This window comes from Mastigoproctus giganteus, chromosome 9 (assembly GCF_048544385.1).
Source record: "Mastigoproctus giganteus isolate SK-2022 chromosome 9, ASM4854438v1, whole genome shotgun sequence".
Taxonomy (NCBI): Eukaryota; Metazoa; Arthropoda; class Arachnida; order Uropygi; family Thelyphonidae; genus Mastigoproctus; species Mastigoproctus giganteus.
This window is the reverse complement of record NC_143583.1, coordinates 121,993,214-122,006,493: the sequence shown is the minus strand read 5'-3', so window position 1 is coordinate 122,006,493 and position 13,280 is coordinate 121,993,214. Positions and strand designations below refer to the sequence as shown.

Here is a 13,280-nt window from a genome sequence, read left to right as displayed (position 1 = left end):
CTTAAATTTATTTAAGCTATCAACTTCCACAACAACAGATGGAAGTCTGTTCAGCAATCAACTACCCACTGGCTAAAGGCAAACTTCTGCACATCTATTGTACAACTGCCTTTCCTCAATTTGAATCTATGCCCCCTCAGTTTCTTAATCTGAGCAAGCAGAAGTATTCCATCAGCATTGAGCGTGCTTAAACCATTCAAGCCCTTATACACCTCAATCAGTGATCTGACTGAGGTGTATAAGGGTCTCTCTTGGTAAGAGCACCCTTTGTTCCTCTATTAATAAGTTAAGTGGGAATAAAGTTTAGAATGGGAATAACTGGAAGTTTAGCATGGGAATAACTGGAATATTGTGTGCTGATCATAATATGAAAATCTTCACAAATCTCTAAATAAATTAGATAAAGGCTGTAGACAATTTGATAAACAAAAGTTACACAAACACAGAAGTTGAGTTTGAAGAAAAGGAAAATTAGAATAAATGAGAATATAGTATTACAGATGGACATAAACAACAGAAACTAAAACAGAAAGTGTACAAAGACAGTTAACAAATTCATTTGGAGCAAGAGGAAATCAGATAAATCATATTTCAAGATTTAATATAAATTCACAATTCATCTGAATGACTGATTAAGTTATTCTGATTTAATCATTATTTGTATCCAACACTTTGCTGGAGACATATAATCTCATATTAATCACCAGTTCCTACATAATGTTATTAAGAATTTATATCACATCTTATTGATTATGGATATTCCAATTGTACAGACATGCACAGCTAATAAATATGAATAATTTTTAAATTCTATTATTCATTACATATCCTACTGAAAGTTGCCTTTAATAATTGAATGCATGTGCTCAATAATAAACAAAAATTTAGAGCACTGCTTGTCAAAAGTTGCACAATCGATTTAAAATTATTATATAATAATATAATAATTTTGATTATGGATATTCCAATTGTATAGACATGCAGAGCTAATAAATATGAATAATTTTTAAATTCTATTATTCATTACATATCCTACTGAAAGTTGCCTTTAATAATTGAATGCATGTGCTCAATAATAAACAAAAATTTAGAGCACTGCTTGTCAAAAGCTGCACAATCGATTTAAAATTATTATATAATAATATAAAAAACAAATAAGTGGTCAAGCTATAACTATCGACCCTTATTACACTAATATATATTTTTAGATAGTATAAACCAGAACTATGATGCCCAATATGTTCTACGTTGATTTCAATATTTGTAGAAGAATACAAGAAATTTACTTCAATATGACACGTAGAATACTTCTGTATGCTACTCTCCAGAAATTAAAATGAAGATAACATTAATGCAAAATGATTACAGTAAAAAATAATAAATCGAAAATAAATAAAAAAACGATTAAAAAATTAAAAAAAGTTTAACGCAAATTTTAAAAAATGATTTTCTTTCCTGAAGTTGACAGAGCTTTTCGACTGTATGTCATGATTGCAGGAATGGAAATAACTGATATGTGTGAGCATGAATTTTAAATAGATTATTTGTCTCTGTGCATGTGCGTAAAAGACCACGAATTGGAGATAAGATATCGACAGTAAACGTACACAGAATTCTCATATAATTTAATTTTGACGGTTTCTTCAATTAATAGTCTCGTAAAATAAGTATTTTTGCCTCGTTGAATAAAAATGTATGTTTTTCATTGGCATAAAAGGCTAATTCTGATGCTGCTGAACGAGAAGCACAAACTGAGGACGCTTGCTGTTTAACTCTAAAATTTAGTGGAAAGAAGTGTCAATTCTTGGTAAGACGAGTTGCAATCACCGCAAGAAATGTTGTATAATAGGTCATTTATTTCTGTTGCAAAAGAGGAAAGGACTGAGCGATTGTTCAGTATAGCATGTAATTTCCATATTGGTGAGCCACAATCTTAAATTTGGTATCTTTAAAGAATATGTTAAGATGTCTGTGCCACTGTTCAACATATGGGACAGAAATAAAATATTTTTTGATGTTACTATTGTTGATTGTTGTAGTTTTTTGTATCCTATCCTTAGCTTGTACCCTAATTCGGTGGTTTATTGTAGCAAGGGGGTAATCCCTGTTTAAGAATCTGCTGGTTAATATATGTATTTCTGAGCCTAAAGCAGATTCTGTTGTTGAATATTTATATGCACTGAGGAATTGATTAAAGATAATAGAGACCTTTTATAGGTGAACGGGTGATAGCTCTTATAATTCAGAAGCATACTGGTGTTTTTGGATTTTCAATAGATGTTAAATTGGATTTTATTTGTTTCTCGAGTAAGCATGAAATTTAGAAAATTTAATGACTAAGTATCAGTATTCTCCCCCTCCAATGTAAATTTGTGTCTAGAATGAATATTATTAAACAAATGTAAAATGTCTTGAATACAGCTACCATGAGTAATAACAAGAACATTATCTAAATACCTCGCATAGTATGTGATACAGGGTAAAAAAGACGTCAAATGTATACACTCAATCGTTGAGAGATAGGTCTCCGATATTAAACTGCTTAGACTCAATCCCATTGGCAAAACAAAAATTTGTTTGTATACTTTGTCTCAAAAGGTGATATAGTTGGCTTCAACTAATAGTTTAATTAATTTCTTTAATAGGAAGCTTCGTATGATTAATTGATATATAGTTATTATTTAACATATCCCAAAGAATATCTAATGTGTATTGTTTATATTGGTTTATAACGAGGCAACATCCAGTGAGAATAAATTATCATTATCACCAAGTCTATAGTCCTTAAAATTCGTGCTCACACATACTCAGTAATTTCCATTCCAGGATTCCATTTTTGACATTTTTAACCCTATGTCACAACACAGAGTCAAAAAGCTCTGTCAGCTTCAGGCAGGAAAATAATTTTTCAAAATTTGCATTAAACTTCTTTTATTTTTTAATTGTGTTCAATTGATTTTTTAATTGTTTTCAATTTATTATTTTTTACTGTAATCATTGTTATATTTAACAATGATTACAGTAATAACATTTAACAATGATTACAGTAATAACATTTAACAATGATTACAGTAATTAAAATGAATATAACATTGTTAATGTTATACAGTGTATTCATTTTAATTTATGGAGAGTAGCATATGGAAGTGTTCTATGTATCATATTGAGGTAAACTTTTCTTATTCTTCTACAAATCCACTAATATATAAAATAGAGTATCAATTAAAAAACATACATTAAAAAATGTAGATCACACAAAGCTCCAACTATTATATATATATATTAAAAAATACTTTTACAAATATCTGAATAAACCCTACTAATGGATAACTTCCGCATTTCCATACAATGTATTAATAGCAAAACATTAATGCAGTATTAAAATATATTTCATAAAAAACTATCTCATGAGACAGGCACCTAACCTCCCTTTTCTCATAAGCCCCCTGATCTCATCATTTACAGGCAACTTCGGACCAAAGCTGTGCTCATATTTTTTGGTCAGTAAAAATCATATATACTAGCATAATGTGTTATGCATTTTCTTAGGAAAAGATTGTGAATGTATAAAGAGATTAGCAGTCAATAATTTTCTTTCCATTATTAATTCTCTTTATAATTTCTAAATCTTGCTCAAAAAATCAGAAAGGTAACCATTAAAAAACAACAGATGATAATAATCAATTAGCTAACCTTTGTAGCCAAGAGCCGAGTGAGGTAGATTTCTGATACCATTTTGTTTCCCCTTTCTCCTTCTTTGTTTGTTTCAGTATCATGATGTTTCACCTATAACAAAAAAAAAAAGAAGAAGAAAAAAAAAGCATTTCTTCAAGTGTTTTTTTTTTGCTTAGTTTATTTTAACTGAGTATATATAATTTAATGGGGAGAATGACTGTAGACCTTCGTTAGAGAGATATCCCAGCAAATTCTGTAATAACCAGTAATACATGTGGTTGGAATGAAGCAATGTTATTTTTTTTTTTTTATCCCTTAACATTAAAGGCACTGGATTCTATAGAACTTTAGTACCATAAGTGGGATGAAAGTTGAGAATGAAGGAAAGTTGTTCCAGAAAAACAGAAGTAGACAGGGTCGATGAGGAATGAAAAATATTAGTTCAGTGAGTTTGGAGTTGAAATGCTAATGGACGTTAACTAGTTAATTCATGGCCTAATTTGGAAGGAGATGGAAGAGTGAGTTTTATAAATATCTTTTAAAATTCTAGATTCCCAAGCCTTGTCATATGTTTTTTCCATATTAAATAAAGCCAACATTGCTTTTTGTTTATGCTTGAGGAAAATTTCAAAAATGGATGCTTACAGTCAAACAAAATGACTGAGTGTTGACCCATTCTTTTGGAAACAACACTATATTCTGGAAAGAAGAATAAGATGAACAGTGACCATTCTAATCTGGATTTTACACACACAGCTAGTCAAAACTATAGGATGGAACTGTTTGGAATTTTTTGATCCTTTCTGAGTTTAGGGAAGTCAAAAACAACTGCCTTATGCCAGGAAACTCCTGCTCAAGATAAGATTCTGTAGAAAAAGAACAGGTGGTTCACAGAATTTGATTAAAGATTTTTAATAATTATATAATAATGAGATGACTATCGAAAAGCATGTGTGTGAGAGACAGAGAGTTTGTTTGGAGATTTTTTAGGTGCACCGGCATCTATGGCCATAGTGTGGGGTGGGTGGGGGGGAGGGAGGGAGGGAGGGAGGGAGGGAGAGAGAGAGAGAGAGAGAGAGAGAGAGAGAGAGAGAGAGATATTTTAGTGCATGTTTCCCTTAGAATGTTGTTAATTGCACGTCCATTATTTTATGATCCATGAAAGGCAAAATACAGAGCAAATATACTCTTCATATCCTGGATTTTTTTCCAGATAATTTGAGATGGTCAACTGGGGAGTCAAGATTTCTTTTGATTCTGATTGATCCAAAATTCCTTTTGGTTCTGGACATTTAAAGGCTATGGGATTATCTGTGGCAGGATATCATTAAAATATCCTTCAGCCTTGTTTTGTGCCTTTCTTGCTGCTGTATTTCCACATTTCCCCCATGGCTTTGAATATGGTGGAATATGGAAATATACATTCCACCATTTCCAACTGCAATTTAGGAACTGTATGTACAATATATTCTATTATGTACCTTTGGCTCTTGAATATCTGTGGTGGTGTCAAACTCTGTCATGTGTTTGAAGGTGTTCCAGTGAACCTGATATTTCTGCTGTGATAACCTTTATAGATGACATGTCCCCCCTACTGCTGTTCATTTGGCATTCCACCATGGTTTTGGGGAAGTGGAAATTGTGTCGACGTCTTCGGAATTGCAATTGCTGCTGCTTGGACAGTACTTTCTGTGATGTATATAATTGCATCATTAATTAATTAATTGCTTGCTGACTGTGGCATCATTAAATGTTGCCAGATGTTTAACGGCATTCCAGTCAGCATGATCGATCTTCCACTGTGGTATCCCAGACGGGTGGCATGGTCTGCAAAGGGTGGATATCACAGGGAAGTGATCAGTACCGTAAAGGTTGTCTTCAACCTCTCATGATATAAAAAAAAAAAAAAAAAAAAAACAGGGAGGGGGAGAAGAAGAGCAGAGGTTGAGCGCAGTAAATGTACGAGTAGGCATGTGGAAAAAGGTATCAGATCCCACATTTAGAAGGGCCAGATCATTGTTTTCTAGCATAAGTTCAACAATCTGACCCCTTTCATTGATGTCAGCACTACCCCACAGAGTATTATGTCTGATGAAATCTCCCCCCAGTAACAGAAAAGGGTGTGGCACTTGCTGAATGAGATCATCAAGTCTGCTTGGGTCATGTTGTTCCCAGGTGGCAAATAGATAGAACAAACAGTTACGAGAAACCTTACTGTTAGGTGAATGCTACTGCCTCTAAGCTGATAGTAAGTGGCAGAGCTTGAAAAGGGGTATGGTATGGTTACCCACAAGGATGGCGACTCCTCCATGGGCAGATCCAACCACAGTTCTATGTTTACAAATAATAGAACAGTTATGCAAGTGCAAGTAAGGGTCCTCATTTGGCTTTAAATAAATCTCCTGTAAGCAAAAGCATGTTGGCTTGTACTTAAGGAGGAGGAGGGCCTTGATGTAATCACAATTCTGACGGAATCCATGGCAATTCCACTGTAAAAATTTTAGTGTGGTCATTATTTAGATTTTGGTGGTCTGTTTGACAGCTTCTGAGGGGTTGAGGGCTTCATTTTCTCAATCCTGGATTTTTCTTTCTTTGGAAAGAATGGGCATTGGCCTGTATCCATTTCTTCTTCTTCTTTGGCAAAGAGTTCCAGGACTGAGTTGTCTGGTATCTCCTTGTCTTCAAAATCCATTTTCTTTTGTATTATCAGTGGCACTTCAGGTTTTTGTGGCTTTTCTATCCCAATTAATATTGGAGTGGCAGCTGACTGGGTTTTTTGTGTGGGTTTTTGAGAGCTCAATAAATAGCGCACAATAGGAGTGAATGACTCCTTTGGTGGGATAGACATATCGGTTTGTGTTGCAATGGAATGTTTCCCTGCAACTTTCTACGCACATGTAGGCTTTTTGCTATTTATTGTATTGACTGCTATCCTTGCCTCCTGTTCAGCTCTGGATTGAGCCTTTGTATCTCTTTCTCTTCTTTCCACCACTTGTTGTTGTTTTTTGGTGCAAGGGTGACTTAGGCCATATTGTCCTAATCAACGTTATGAATGGTACACATGCATACCGACTGTTATGACATCAGTAAAAAATGGTGATATAATTTTATCTGTTTAATAAAGTGGAAAAATTATTATTATTATTAGCCATATGGTGCAAGGAAGCTTGAGGCTTATGCTGCACCAGCCAAAAAATTATTTCTTAATTAACCCGAGAGAGAGAGAGAGAGAGAGAGAGAGAGAGAGAGAGAAGTAGAAGGGAATCACCAAGAAAGAGAAGAATGATGATATCCAGCTCAGGACCCTAGGTGTGCCAAGCCCATACCCACAAGATGTGAGCTTCAAGCAGATTAGCACTGTTACCTATGATGTGGTAGAATGTCAGGGGTTCTTTAAGATTTGGAAGAAAGCTAAAAGAGACTTGGCAGGCAGTGGTGTACAAAATACACTCAACAAGAATATGTTTCATTGTAGGAGGAGAGTTGCACTGCGGAGGATCATTACCTGTGAGGAGATAAAGGTGGGCAAGTTGACTGTAGTCAATTCGCACTCTGGTTAAGATTACTTCCTCCCTTCTGTTTACACGGAAGCTGGAGGACCATAACTGCGGTTCAGTTTTATTTGGAGGAGTTTATTACGCGTTTGGGCTTGCCATTGAATTGTCCATTGTTCCTTACATATTCTTCGTATATTATTTTTGTAGTCAAGATATGGAACATAATACTGTGACAATTCTCTTTTGGATGGATGCTTAGCGGCATAGTCTGCACATTCGTTTCCTGGTATCCAGCAGAAAATGACCATTCGCTGCAGTTCTTGAATATGCATCAGTTTGGATTTTATGAATTATATGAAAGGATGTGTTTGAGAAGAAATGTTCTGTAAAGCTATAAGTGCACTCTGGGAGTCCGTATATATCATGCTTTTATGGATGAACAGTGGAGTTGTTGTATGTTGACATTTGCAAGAGAATGCTTTCCCCAGTTTAGGAAATAACTGTCGCAGGATGGTTTAATATAATACCATGAGAGATCTGGACAGTTTGGATCTTGAAGAACTTTGTTAAAATGTATATTCTAAGTTTTTTGTAGGGTAAAGTAGGGTAAAGTTGATTGAAGGGTAAAGAACATCTAGATCTGAAGTTCAATTGGGATTTTTCAGCTAATACTTGGATCTTTTGGAATGATGGATCATATGCTTGAGGCAGAAAACTGTGAAAATATAGTCCCTAAGGTATTCACTATCTCTGTGGGAGTAGAAAGCTCCTGCCCATTCCAGTTGAGAAGTGGGGGGGATAATGGGGGAAATTTGCCATTTAGCTGTTTTATTTTTCTCCATATTATTCTTGTGTCAGTATTTTTATTAATCGAGCTTGCAAATCGAATCCAAGAGTCTCTTTTAGCTTTCTTCCTAATGTGACAGGCCTTGGCTCTAAGTCTTTTGTAGTTTATAATATTGACTGAAGTAGGATGTTTGTGAAACATCCTCACTCTCACTCGGTCATCCTCACTCAAACTTCCACACTTGGTCTTTCCTTTTTTTGCACACTTACACTCTTCATTCCACCAATAATTTATGGTTGACTGTGATTGTGGAATCGCAGTAGATGCAGCAGCAGCCAGTATTTGCCTTGTAATGTGATCGGTAACTGTCGATTGGAGAGGTTTCGATGATCTGGTCATCAAAGGACACACGAGAAGTGAACTTTGCCCAATCTGCTTTGGAAAATTTCCATTTTATGAGGTTTTCTGAAATTATGGAATGTGATGTTTGAATTTTGCATATTACTGGGAAGTGATCAGTGCTAAGCGGATTGTCAAGGCCATCCACTCAATACTAGGAAAGAGGGACAGTGAGCAGATGGAGAGATCTATTGCAGAGGTTGTATCTGTAGAGAGATGGATGTAAGTTGATGAGCCAGTATTTAGTATAGTTAAGTTTTGTCTGTCAGCGAGCAGTTCAATGAGTTGTCCTCATCCATCTGCATTGGGAGAATGCCACAATGAATGGTGTCCATTGAAGTCGCCCAATAAACAGATAGGCAATATTTTGACGTAATTGGGTTTGGTGCCTATACATGTAGTTCTTTCATGGTCATTTGCAAAGAGGACAAGCAGTCACTCCACGGCAGGCCATCTGTGAAAGTACGGTCTGATATTGCAATTAATATACCCAGCTTTTATCTCATTAGGGGATGTTAAATGTAAAGATGATGTTCCTAGTTGGTACAAACTTCCCATCCTTATGCATTGAAATTCTTTTCATAGCTACCATTCCCTGCGGTTTTAGTTTGGTGCATATTTCTTCCTTGTGACCTCAAGGAAGCCCCACTCAGAGATGACGCCTCTTAATGAGTTTAGTGTTTTGTGTGGTGTCATAGTTATCTGTATGCCTCCAACTGATACTGATCGGAGTAGCAGCTCCGAGTGCCTGTCGCGTTTTGCATCAGTTAAGAGGTCCCCAGAAGACGCCTCTTAACTGATTTAGGGGAACCTGCTAACTCCTCTAAACCTTCTGTATAAAGAAGGGCAACATTTTCCATTGGTTTCTCAGCTTGGGAATGAATAATCGAGAATCCTGGCGTGGGACCTGATGGTTCTTCGGTTCATGGCCTCTTTGCCACATTTGCTTTGTCTATATCATCAGTTTGATTTTCAGTTAGGGACTGGGTTGGGCCCCAGAAGAAATTAGTTTATCAGGATTCAGAGTGTTTTTTTATTATGGTTCAGTGCCCAGGCTTCCCATCCACCACAGAGCCCAAAGGGACATCCGCTACCCAGCAAGCAATAAATGTGCTTGGGAGTGGGATGCCAGGGCTACCCAGACATGGTAACGTATGGTAACGAGCGTGAAGAAAGCTCTGAAAGGAAAGTATTTCTCATCTGACACAAGGATGCTCGCAGAGCCGCAATGGAAGCACTTTGCAGTCTTTCAAAAAATGGCTTGCAAGAAGCATTAAATACGATAGTGGCAAAAGTGTGTAAATTTTAAGGGGAGTATTTCAAAAAAGGAGAAATCCACAGAAGATTCAGATGATGACAATTAAGATAAGATCTTGTACTAGCTGCAAATTAAATGATCATCCCTCTTATATAAATAAATAAATTTTCTGTTTATACTCCAGCACAACAACCAAGTCAGTAGAGTTTACAATAAATCGTCAATACAAATATTTATTGTATTTAGTAGTCACGGGCTTGAACCCCGGTCCACTCAAGGAACGCGTGCTATGCACTCTCGCTCCTGACCACTGGGCTACGTCAGTCCTGTCTACATCAATAAATAAAAAATCAGTATAGTAGTAAAACAAGTTGTCTATATTATATAAGTATATACAAGTTAATGGCTTGTAAAAAATTAAAAACTGCTGACACATAGTCATTGTCAGATAACATCTGACTGAGTGTATAAGGCTCAGTCAGATAGTTAAAAGCATTAAAATATGCATTTCTAAATTTGGTACATTCGGTTAAAATATGCTTAATGGATAAAACGGTGTCACACTGCTCGCACACAGAAGGGTCATTGGTGTTCAGCAGAAACAAATGTGTACGATGACTATGTTCTATGCGCAAAGCTGAGCAAGAATAACTTCCTCTTTATGAATCCTGTGCAGACTAGACTGCCATGGTTTGATTACAGGCTTAATCTGGTACAGTTTTTTTGTGATCTGCCCATGCCACGAGTCTTGCCAGTGTGAATATATCTTATTACGGATTAGGGGACTGACAGGCCAAGATTATTCGTTGAAGGTGCTGATTTCACTGTAGTATCAGCCAAATTATTTCCAATAATGCTAATGTGGCTGGGTATCCAGCAGAAGCAGATATCGAATTCACCTTCACAGACAGAGCATATCATCGGCTGAACCTGGGTCAGGGTTGGATGAATGGTGTATCTCATCACTGACAGAGCCTGTAGCGCACTCAGAGAATCGGTATATTTAATAAACTGATGGTGTTGTTGGGTTCTTATGTGATCCAAGGCTAACTTTCAAGGCTATCTCTGCAGTGTATATGCTGCATTCAAGGGGAATCTGCTCAGATAGACTATGTACTGAAAAGACAGCAGCAGATCCCACAACGATTCTGGCCTCCAGCCATCAATGTATGCTGGCAAGATGTCAGAATGTATGGCTCAGTGTTCTGAACAGAGCTGAAGATAGACAGTAGATAGGGTATCAGACTTCAACTACTTCTTAAGGGAGAATCACATACTGGCATTTGGGCATGCAGGGTGGAAGCCCCTTTCCCTTGCTTTGGCGATAGTAAAACCTTGTCTACCATGAGGTTCAGCTCTCTGAGTAGTTTTTGGACACATATATTGAATGGATGGCTTGCAGTCTGACACATGTTATAAAGATTTTTTCACTGTGGCTCAAAAATAGATGTTCAGGTGGGGTAGTTCAGCAGGGTGTTCAGCTTAAAAGCATAAGGTAGAGAGACAACTGTTTTCATCAAAGCAACAAGGATGGTTCATTTACTTCGACATACAGACTTTGGACAGATATTCTAAATGCACCAGTAGTAATGTGGATTGCCTAATGGTGGACGAAATCAAGCCAGTGAAGGATGCTATTCCTGGCAGATTGCTTACACTTGACACCCATAATCTAATTTTGACTGCCCAAATGCATGATAGAAATGGAGTAATGTCTGTTAATGTACCAGTCTTCACTCCAACTGGTAGATGAGAGAGTATGGAGAAGTTTCAGCTCTCTAATGCATTTGGTGCACAGCTGACAGATATGATGGAGAAAAATGTCAACTTTTTGTCAAATATAAGTCCCAAGAATTTCGTTTCTGCTACTACTGGAATGGTGCACTGTCCAAGTCTTAATTCAGGTTCAGAGTGACAGTTATGCTTGCAACAAAAATGGATGCAAATGGTATTCTCTAATGAGAACCTGAAGCCATTGCCCATTGCCCAGGAGTTAAGATGATCAACGGTTTGCTGCAGTGGTCTCTCTCTCTCTAACTCTCATGTTCACCAGATGTGAGCCACTGAGATAAGTTGTTCAGTAACAGAGTTAACTTTAATGGCAAAAAGTATAACACTTAATACAGATCATTACAGTACTTCCTTCTCATGGCAAAATGACTGCAAGAGAGTGGATCCTACTCAAATTTGGAAAAAACAAAAGTTTTTAATAAAAACAGTAAGGTGACCTTCAGGACTAAAGTTGTAAATATCTTTTAAAATACCAAATCTCCAAGTTGTGTCATACACTTTTTCCATATCAAAGAAGATTGACACCAGGTGCTCTCTTTTAAGGAAAGCATCTCGAATAGATGTTTTCATTCTAATTAAGTGTTCCAAAGTAGGCCTATTCTTTGGAAGCTGCACTGAGAGAAGTGCGGGAGAGAAGGTCATTTGATTCTAAGTAGCATAAAAAATGAGCATTAACCATTCTCTCTAATAATTTACACAAGCAGGTAGTCAGAGCAATAGGATGGCAATTTGTTGGAAATTTTGGATCCTTGCCTGGCTCAGCAAAGGCAAGAATAATTGCCTTGTGGGGAGGGGGGCATCCAGAAACTGCTCTTCAAGGAAGGTTCTGTTGTAGAGGAAGAGAAGGTGGTCCATGAATTTTGGTGAAAGGTGTTTGATCATTTTGTAATGATCAATAGTCATTATGAAATTCATTTCATAATGGATGTCATCTGGTCAAAGAGTGAAAGCTTTTGTAAGGGCAAGTACTGTTTTTAGCTCATGGATGGTAAAAGGCCCCATTATATGGGTGGAAACCCTTTGATGTAAAATTAAGGGCCTGTTTTTCAGTTTTGTGTTTAAGAATCAGAAACTCAGGGGAGTAGGGTGATGTTGCTGAGATGTTAGCAAATGTTTCTTCAAGAGCATTGGCTATTGCAGTAGAGTCTGCAATAGTACATCCACTATATTCCAGGACCAACCAATGAAGGCTGTGCACCGTACTTTCCCTTCATTTTCTGCACCTTTTCCCAGCCCACCTTAGAGCTGGTCGCCTGGTTAATAGAAGTTGTAACATGAATCCAGGATTCCTTTTTGCTCTGACAGATATAATGTGCTTTAGCATGTGCACGTTTAAAAGCTATGAGACTGGCTGTGGTGGATATCAACGGAATATCCCCAATGCTTTGTTTTGCCCATTTTTTTGCTGTTGTGCATTCTGGATTCCACCATTGTCTTGGAAATTGTGGAAACCAGGTGGATGTTTTTGGAATTGCAGCTGAATAGATGATACTTTCTGTGATGTATGTGACTGCATTATTGATAGCCTGCTGACTGACTATAGCGATGTCAAAATTTGTCAGATCTTGGAAGGCATTCAAGTCTGCTTGATCAATCTTCCACTGCAGTAACCTAAAAGGAAGACACAGTCTCCCATTATGTAAGAATGGTTATCATGGGGAAGTGATCACTTCCATATGGGTTTTCCTTCACCTACCAGACAAGAGAAGGGAGCAGAAAGTTCAATGGCAGTAAACATATGGGTAGGCACGTGGAAAAAGGCATTTGTTCCCACATTTAGAAGGGAGAGGCTGTTGTCAGTGATCATATGCTCTGACTCGTTCCCTTCCACTGATATTAGCATAACCCCACAGGATGATAAGTCCATTAAAAT

General features: G+C 36.9%; 1 protein-coding gene across 2 annotated transcripts in view; it reads right to left on the bottom strand.

The window, feature by feature from the left end:
• The window catches only part of LOC150080687 (plexin-A2-like), a 1,379,917-nt gene that overhangs the window by 94,469 nt on the left and 1,272,168 nt on the right, over positions 1 to 13,280 (bottom strand). For both annotated transcript variants that reach the window (XM_090381876.1, XM_090381877.1), the window contains one exon: positions 3,694 to 3,786. In XM_090381876.1, the coding sequence (XP_090238002.1) occupies positions 3,694 to 3,786 (93 nt within the window). The remainder of the gene's footprint in view (positions 1 to 3,693; positions 3,787 to 13,280) is intronic.